The sequence below is a fragment of the Salminus brasiliensis genome, chromosome 5 (genome assembly GCF_030463535.1).
Source record: "Salminus brasiliensis chromosome 5, fSalBra1.hap2, whole genome shotgun sequence".
NCBI classification, from domain to species: domain Eukaryota; kingdom Metazoa; phylum Chordata; class Actinopteri; order Characiformes; family Bryconidae; genus Salminus; species Salminus brasiliensis.
The window spans coordinates 29,281,446-29,291,380 of NC_132882.1; the positions used below are offsets into that span (position 1 = coordinate 29,281,446).

The 9,935-nt window shown below is 43.6% G+C and overlaps 1 protein-coding gene across 1 annotated transcript; it reads right to left on the reverse strand.

Annotated features, from left to right (window-relative positions):
- Positions 1 to 3,811: 3,811 nt before the first annotated feature.
- Positions 3,812 to 5,431, reverse strand: LOC140555634 (transmembrane protein 158). The gene has a single exon (XM_072678916.1). It carries the CDS (start codon positions 5,018 to 5,020, stop codon positions 4,271 to 4,273), a length of 750 nt encoding a protein of 249 aa, XP_072535017.1. The 5' UTR covers positions 5,021 to 5,431; the 3' UTR covers positions 3,812 to 4,270.
- Positions 5,432 to 9,935: the final 4,504 nt, after the last annotated feature.

Consider the following 9,935-nt stretch of genomic DNA (forward strand, 5'->3'; position numbering starts at 1 on the left):
GCTGATCTCTGTTCTTCTACCCAGCGCTGGGTTGTTTACGGTCAAGGGGGGAGGCTGTTTACTCTGCGGCCATATTGGGCCAACAGCCCCGGGGCATATTTTCTCTCATACCGGGGACCGGGGTCGAAAAGCTTTCCTTAAATATCAACTTACGAACAATCTTAAGATTCAGATAAATTCATAAGATCAAATACATTCATAAAAAATGTTTTTTTTTTATTTTGTTAATTTGTGAGTCCGGATCTTTGCAAAACCTTTTTTTTTTTAAGGCTGGTTAATAAGACCTTCTTAAATGTAATTCTCAAACAACCGAAAATCTTTTAAGCAAGTCTTGATGACTTTCTTAGGACTTTCTGAAGACCCTCTTCGTTGTTGTCTCGTGTGGCTGTTTGTGTTGTAGGCCTTTCTCTGCGTTTTACAGCTCATCATAACCAGTGCTCACATTTTACTTTCAGAATCACACGAATCTCTAGAAGTGGCGGTGTAGGAAGCCGCTAACAGAAAGGTATATAAGTGTTGATAACATTGGAAAGCATTGATTTCCACCCGTAGAAAATAACCGTACTTTCAGCATCTCCACCTATTCGCCTTGTTAAATTAGACATTAGCTCCTAGTAACCATTTAAACTGATCATTTTAAAAGCTGCCCTTCTTCCTTAACTTTTACAGTCTGAGACAAGTGTCTGGAGATCATAAGGATGGGAACTTATTTTAGAATATTATTGAAGAATTTCTTTAAGCCACTTTTGTAAATCCGGCTCCAGCAGACTACTGGCTCTTTAAACAAGGTGTAATGTCTCCCTCTGCTGGCCGCAGTGGGGAGCGCATGCATAGGTTAGGTCCTCACCTGGGGCTCATCTCCAGCACACAGGTGCTGTCCACGACAGGGCTGATTAGGACTCCTATTAAGCACTTCAGTATGGAGGGTTGTGGGTGAAGTCAGTGGGATAACCAGATAGCCAGATAACCCCCGATCATAAGATAAGGTATAAACTATAAGACAAAAGATGAATCTAATACATGATAGACTATTTTAATACATAAGGGGTTCAGTTAGGTCAGGGTACACCCAGAGCTGGTGTAAATAAACCATAGAACAATGTCATGATAAACTGCACTGACAGATGACCTCTAAGCCAGGGGTCACCAGTCTTATCCACAAAGGTCCGGTGTGTTGGGCAGACTTGTGTTGTTGGGGCCTATCAAATTCCACTGATGTAATCAGGTGCTCCCAGTCTTCAAACAGCGGGTTAGTTGAATGAGGAGCTCCTGCTTTGGTTGCTCTGGCTTTTTGTGGATTGGATAATTGACCCTAGTGCTTAACAGTTACACATTCACACAACCTCCCCATTCAATGCTGTAGTGGCAGATTTACTTGGTTTCATTCTCTCGAATTTGCAAGCAGGTAGGTTTTGCGTAGCGGTATGTAGCTGAGGTTGCACTGCTGGATACACAGAGGAGCTAAATGTAAATGGGGATTGACTGAATTTGAGAGTCATAAAACTAGGTAACTGTTTAATATTGGTTAATATTGACCATTTCCCGCCAGTGGAGGTGGAAAATGGAACTGAGGTCCTCAGGTAAGGCAGCATCATGAAGCATTTTCACTTTACAATAACAGATTCAAAATCATGTTGATGCTCCACTTACTTACAACATAGCACAGCTATCATTGCTGGGGTCAGAACATCAAAAAAACTGCAACTCTGGTGTATCGGGCAGAAAAACACTCCTAAAGAACTGCCTGAAACGCTGTGTAACCCAGTCGTATTTATGTAAAATCCTGTAGTATTACTCTACCACCTCATCCCACGGCCTATTTTCACTATTTTCAATGACAGTTCTGTATCTTTCAGCTTGTGTCCTCCGCATTTAACCCATCTGTGGTAGTGAACACACACTCACACACACACACTAGTGAGCTAGGGGCAGTGAGTACACACACACACCCAGAGCTGTGGGCAGCCAACTCCAGCGCCTGGGGAGCAGAGAGGGTAAAGGGCCTTGCTCAAGGGCCCAACAGTGGCAGCTTGCCAAGCCCGGGAATCGAACCCACAACCCTGTTATCGATAAAGCTCTAACCGCTGAGCCACCACTGCCCCGATAGAGGTAGAGCCCACTAGCAAGAAATGCATAAAGCTCCTTTAAAGATAAAGAGAAAGGGCTCCACAGTGTGGCCCCCTAGTGATGCCACAGCCACCTGGGCATGGGTGGGTAGCATGGCTCTGCCTCTCTCTCATCTTTTAGCGTGATGTCAGCTAGTGGGGATATCTGTTAGCTGCTGGAACAGAACTAGTAGTTAGTGTTGATATCACTGCTGTCCAGTGAAAAACATGTAGCTCTATTTTTGTCTGTTTTGTTTCCAGTGTTTGAACCCTGTAGCTGCTGTGTACACTGTGTATATAACTCGACCAATAGAAATGCTCTAAATTCACTTGGGATAAAATCTTATTCCATTGACTTCCATTTGGACAAGTTTTTCTTAGGACAGCGCAGAAATCCAAATGTTCACATGGTTCACACCTACCGAACAAACAGGGCTGTCCCACCTCTGAAATACTAGTTTAACCCTTTATAATAATAATAATAATAATAATAATAATAATAATAATCTTTTTTTAATATTTCCAACGCACTTTCCCAATTGGTGCACAAAAATCTTCCTATTAGATTTACTTAATGCTTTTCAGTAAATAACGCCACCTAGGGGCAAAACAACCTGTAAATTTTTACATGTACAGATGAATATAAATGTTTATATATATATATATATAGTACCTGTATTAAGTGTAATATTTAATATTGTTAATATGCATAAAATGTCATAGTCTGTAGACACAGAAGTTTCATGTGCAGATGAGCACTTTAATGTTTTGGCCCTAAATCCATGCAGTGAATTACTGAACTAGATTAGCCCTTTTTTCACATGGTGACCAAACCTATTCTAACTTACAGGCCTGTTTCCATCTTACCTTTTATTCCCAAGGTTCTGGAGAACTCCAGCCAACACGTAGCTGAACAACTCTCTCAATGACAGAAATGTTTCGTCTGGGGTACAGACCATGCCCTTCAAATGCTCCTCCGATGCTAAGCCTCACTCTGCAGCCATAATTATTGATCTGACCAAGGCTTTTAATTCTGATGATCGCTCCATTATAATAAATATACTGCTTATCATAAGGTCTAATGTCTCTCTAATGTCTCTCTTATGTCGCAGCATGTAAAGTTGGAAAACATTGTTTTCTTCCTTGTCTGGTCGCTAACGGTGTCCCGCAAGGGTCAGTGTTAGACCCTACATTGTTTTCTAAGTAAATGTCTATAAATAATCGTTGTGGCTATACTTCCTGCTGCTGCTGATACCATCATATGCCACTGGCTCTTTCTCTGAATCTGTCAGTCTTGTCCGTGCTCCAGCTCATCTTCCCCCACACTGGTTCAGTCAGAATCAGTACAAATAAAGGAGCTATTAAAGAACAGATAACAACGTAAGCAGAACTAGGTATTTGGTCGGACGGCTCTTTGCTCTTTATCTCTCAGTAACCTTAATGGTAAGCACCAATCAAAGGATAATCCCAAATAATAATAACAATAATAATAATTGTAAAATAACTAGTTAGATTAGCAAACCATTCTCCCTCTGTTTAATCACAGGGATGTTGTTCAAAGTCTGGTCTGGCATGCAGAGATGCACTGCTCTCTTTTTATTTATTTATTTATTTATTTATTTATTTAAATAAAAGAAAATGTAATTCAATAAAATTTACTGTCTTGCACTGATTTCATATCAAATCTCCATTAACGTTTCCACAAGTCCATTTTCTAATCACATTTTATTAGCTCTTACAAATACAGGAGTTATTAAGCTGGCCTTAAGGCTTACAGTAGGCAACAACAATACAAAACACTGTAGCTCTTCTGCTCGTACTTGGTTAGTCCTAATAATTCATATAAAAGTCCTTTACTGTAAACATGTCTAGTCTTGTTCTTGATAGATTTGAATCATAATAATAATAATAATAATAATAATAATAATAATATTAAAAAACAATACAAACATTTGAAGGGACACCTGAATAAAACATAACAGGCTATTAGGCTAAACTCTCTAGATTTCTAGTCACAGATTTATAAAACAAATCCCAGCTAGGCTAGTAGATTAGCTCCTTCCAGGCGTGTTCACATTCAGAAAGAGCGGCTGAATCTTCACTGTTTCACAATAAGAGACCCTACACGCCGATGTAGCGCACTGGCCCCAGTAAAGCTCGCGTGTTCATCTGGGTCGCCTCTGCTCCATGCCGTTGGGCAGGAAGCCTGCGATGATGGGCACTGGCCAGATGAGGGCGGCCACGCTCCACACGATGATGACCAGAGTCATGAAGCACGCCACGAGGGTCGACTCGATGGGCTTGCGGTTGAGCCTCCAGCTCCTGTCCCCCTTCAGCTCGTCCAGGGCGAAGTCCAGGCAGCAGAAGCGGACCGCCCCGGGTCTCCGGCGCTGCCTGGCCGGCCCCGCGCCCCCGCAGCCCACGCACAGCCGCAGCTCCTGCTGGCCCCCCGCGAGCCCCACGTGCTCGATGAAGACCGGCGAGACGGCGCGGCTGAAGGCGGCCGAGAAGAACGCCTTGCCGTGGCTGTTGGTCGTGTAGACGAGCACGTCGCAGCGGAAGCCCACCGCCCCGTCCCAGCGCGCCACCAGCCGCGCGGGCAGCCGCTCCACGCTCACGTTGCACGCTCCGGAGGAGCCGGAGGAGCCGGAGGAGGAGGACGACGAAGACGACGAGGACGACGAGGAGGAGGATGATGATGAAGAAGAGGTCGCGGCGGATGTTGAAGAGGCGGACGAAGAGGTGGAGGAGCCTCGCGCGTAAGCCACGTCCACCTCCAGGTTGGCCAGGAAGCGCGCGGTGGAGTTGACGGGCGGCAGCAGCAGGTCGTCGTCGCTCCAGGCGCGCGCCAGTCCGGCGGCGGTGAGCGCGCTGAGGGCCAGCAGCAGAGGAGCCGCGCGGGAGTGGCTCAGCATGGCCCCGCAGGGGGAGCGCGCGGAGGACGGGGCATTTAAAGTTTAAAGCGGGAGTGAAAAAAGGGAACAAATCGGAGAGCAAAAAAGGGAAGGGAGAGGGGGGCGTGGGGAGAGGGTGCGGCGTGCGTCACTCGCGCGCGAGGGCTGAAGAGGCTGCGCTGGGTCGCGAGAGAGACATTAGAAGGGTTTCCGTGACTGCGCTCCGAGCACTAATCCAGAAACGACGGTCGCGATGAACTGGCCACTGCGCTCCCACCCCTCTCTCTCTCCCTCTCTCTCTCCCTCTCTCTCTCTCTCTCTTACTCTCTCTCCCTCTCTCGACCGAATCCTCCAGCAGCGCTGCACTGGAGAGAGCAGAGGAGAAAAGAGGAGCGCGCGCTGTCTCTGCCCAGCAAGGAGAGGAAGGGAGGGAGAGGAGCTTAGCGCGCGCACACCACCTTTACCTACGAGTTGCTTTTATATACATGCAAGGAATCAATGGAATGGTCCAAGGCTATTATATCATCTCTCTCTCTATATATATATATATATATATATATATATATATATATATATATATATATATAAACCATCATCAGTGTGGCCTTATTTGCAGAAATCGCAGCTTAAGGTCTTTCAGTTCTTGCAGCTGGAATTTCCCCCCACTTTTCTTTGCACAAGGCCCATAGTCCCATAGTTCTGAGATATTTCCAGGGCGTTTTGCTGCACAGCTTGTTTAACAGCTATCCACAGTCACTCTAGGATGTTTACAGGCTCCAAGAAGGGATTTTGCACAAATATGACTCAGTTAGCGCACACTTCCCCACAGTTACTAAGTGCAGTAGAAGATGCTGTTCTCCTTATTACAGGTCAGTGGAGCAGCAGCAGCATGATTTTGAAGCTGTTATGGGAAAGATTCTGCACGATGTTGCTTTAAGCACCCAGTGTTAGGGGTTAGGCACCTTGCTCAATCAAGTCTTTTAAAAGAGAGGGGAAAGCGCTGTACCTACTGGTGCAGGGGATTAAACCAGTGACCTTCTGGTCCCAAGCCGACTTCTCGTACCTCATCGAAACTTAACTCTAGCCTATGGCTGCCCCAAAGAAGGGTAAGATAGGTCAGAGCTCTTAGCATGTAGAGTAGTCTTTAGCTTTCGGCCAACAGAATCTTCCTTCCAGGTTTGATGGTTATATGTTGGCAATACAAGGAGTGGCAAAATCAGGTGGACGGTTCTAAGGGCCTGTGACTGACAGGGGCCCTGGAAATGTATTGATTCAATACTTTGGCGGAATTGTTAGAGATGTGGTATCCTTTCATGGGGCCCATAATCCCTGGCAGCGCTTCTGGGTGTGTCTGTGAGAAGATTAAATGAATGAACAGTACAGTACTACAGTTGTAGGCTATAGTTCTACAGTAAGAGCTACACCACATTTGATGGATCTAGCAGGAAAATGACCAAATCGAACAGGTTTCTGAGGGTGGGGGGGGGGGGGGGGGTGAAAGGAAGAACAGCAGGATAAGACAAATGAATGCACGCAGTTTTGTGTTCCCGGTTAAGAGCTGGATCTTTCCAGCCTGTTCCAAAATACATGGGCTTTGTGGGATAATGGAGTTATGTAGATGAGCTTTTCTTCAAGTGGTGGTGGCTGGATTTGGACAATTCAGCAAGCAGTGAAGTCAGTGGGTTTGTGGAATGACAAAGGAATGAAAGAAAGACTGGCTCAGTTGGATAAGAGAGTGCTTTCACTATGCATTGCAGTGACGTGCTTTCTTTTTACTAAATCTTTCAGCTCTTACTGGAAAAGTCCAGAAGCAGGACAATCAGTGGGGCTCTCAATGGGAATAGATAGCCTGCGGTGCATAACTGCTGGGGAAAGGAGACAACTGCACTGGTGCTCATGATGCAGAGAGGCCCCCTAATATATATATAGATATATATATACTGGGTCCCTCATTAAGATAGTGACACAATTGTACACCCACTCAAATGTCACGCAAAGATCCAATTTCTTAACAACAGACCTCAGTTATCTTCCAGTCAGCTCCCATCAACACACAACCTTGATACCTATTAATCTTTCATTTCTCTATGTGTGCATTAAAAATGCATCTCATGCATGTAACCAGTTTGGAATGGCTCTCTCACAACCTGCAATGTTATGTAATAACATTTTGTCATGGTATCATTATTAATACTTAGGAATTCATGACAATATTGTATTGTATATATCACACAACACGGGTTCTTACATAATGTTCATCAGAGAAATGCATTTTTCTGGCTAGTGCCATGTCCGAGAGCTTAATATGACATGCAATATGGCCATCTATATAGGCGGTCTAACATAAACACAGATGCTAATGGGTAGAATGGCATGCCCTAAGAGTCTGAGACATAATAATAGTCAATAAACCCAATGTTCATGATTCAGTTATTAATCCAAATGCAGAAACTTATAAATCTTATAAATCATTTATTAGCCATTTGGCAGATTTTGTGGCGTTCCACAGGGTTCTATTTTAGGGTCTATAAAACTTTTAATCGTGACAGTAATATAGTCATGAGAGTGACGAACTGAAGCGTAGGCCTACATACAGGGTTTATGTCTATACAGAAGCTCTTCAGTTCACATATATTGGTAGGTTTAGAGCGTAACCCGCTCATCTCAGTTCTTTACACAGCATATCTATTAACTGTGTCACTTCAGAGCATGCATTTAGTGTCCTTTTTTCAGCCTATCATATGTGGATTTCCTTTGCAGTTGTGGACTGTTGTCTTGCTGCATAACCTGATTATATTTCAAGCAGTCTAGGTAAAGATTCTCTGATACAGAACAAAATGGTTCTCTCAGTTATTTCAGGTTTTTGAGGTAACAAAGTATCCCCACACTAAATGTTAGCTTGATGTTTCTACAGGGAAATTCGGTATTAGCTTTATGCAGCATACATGGAGGGAGCTTTGTTGTTCAAAACAGGATACTTCAGATTGGTCTGTCTTTTGTTTTGTTAATAACTTTTTTAAAATTTTGACAGTAAATACTCAAACAACACTCATGCATATCAACCCCACAGAAGGATGGGGGGGGGGTGTCCACATACATACATGTACAAACATATGTACACGTACATCATACATCAATACACATTCTACAAAAGCAACTATGTTTACAGAGTCTTAACATAATTAATGGCCTCAGTCCAAAAGCAAATCGTTGTTGCCTTGGCATTGTGGAATCTGGCAGTTGCCCGTTCTAAAATAAGAATATCTGCACCATAACTGAGAGAAAGAAAGGTTAGGTTCAAACCATCCTTTCAAGATTGATTTCTTGGCCGCAGTCAGAGCTGCCATCATGACTTTCTTTTGTTGTACAGTAAGCATTAAAGTAGAATCATCAAGAAGTAAAAGTAGGGCTGGAGACAAAGGAATATTCACGGACAAATAACGAGACAAGGTTTGTATGACATACAGCCATAAAGCCTGAACAAAACTGAACATGACCAAAACATATGAACATAATCTCCAACTGATTGGTCTGTCTTTTTAATGTTATCCCAAAAGGCATAGAAATGATCCTGGTGGTTTTGGGCCTTAATATTCTCTTACAACAGCCCCCCCCCCCACCTCTCTCTTACTATGCAACCGTAAACACTGACCTTAGATAAGACTTAATGTAGACAATTAAAAGTAGTTAATTTGTTGCTTGAGTAACTAAGGGGGCGATTGTGTTTTCACTGGGACGATTCGCATGCTGGATCACGTTCTTCCCTAAATAAAAATGTGCTGCCTTTAATAAGGTTCTCTTTGTCTATTCACAGTTTGTCACAATTTAAAACAGTGATTAAAATTGTATTGTATACATAATGCAATAAAAGGGGGTCGGGGGGGGGTCAAAGGTCAACAATAAAAACAACAAGAAAAGCAGCAAGTTGGCTTCATTACCTTCTGGAGTTGTTCACAGACAGTCGTTACTGTTGGTATTTCAAACACGTGCACTTAGCTTTATGCAAAGCGTCTCTTAATGATCTCGTTATTAATAAGGCCCTTATGAACGTACCGATAATGCAGAAGGGCAGAGCTAGAGCAGCATCTGCTCGTTCCTAACAGATCTCGTCAGTGATTATCCTCAAATTCTCTGCATTGTAAATGTGTGTGCACACCAATTTGCTGCAATTACTGTACCAATATAGTTGTGAAATCTCGAAGAGGCCAGCGTTGCTTTAAAGCAGGTGCTGAGGATGAATTAGTTTGCACAGATGTCAGGTCTGATGACTTCAATTTATGGTAATGAATCTGGTTTGAGTGGTCTCTGTATAACCATAATAAGATGCTGAGAAGCCGTATTTATCCTAAATGGTGCCAAAACTCAACAAGCGTAGAAACAGGTGGCCACTTAGGAACACTTGCGAATCAACTTGCTGACGGTGAAGTCTAGAGTTCTTATTTTTTTGTCAGATTCAGCTCTCACCCAGTGGCTAGACCTCCCCCATCACACAGTGCTACCACTGCTGGGAGGGTGAGGGCTAGAAGTATTCACTCCGGCTATTGGTGGGTTGTGGCATCACCAGAGATTTCTCGATGATGGAGCCAAAACTTAGACAGTCACTCCACTTGGGAAACTCGCCAAATGTCTTCCATCTTGAGGCCAGATGAGATTAATAACTTTGCGTAAATTCCAGTGTCTGCTAGAAGCACTATATTCTGGGTTGAAGTTGTTGATCCTTAATGGAGATAAGACTGTCTGTAAGATCTCCCCTTAACTCCCCTGTTCCCATGCAACAACTGAAAATACACTATATGCACAAAAGTATTGGGACACCTGCTGATTCATTGCTTCTTAAGAAATGAAGGGTATTAAAAAGAATGTAAAAGAGTTATTCTGCTTTTGTCTGCGTAACTGTGTGTACTGTCCAGGGAAGGCTTCTTACTAGAAATTGGAG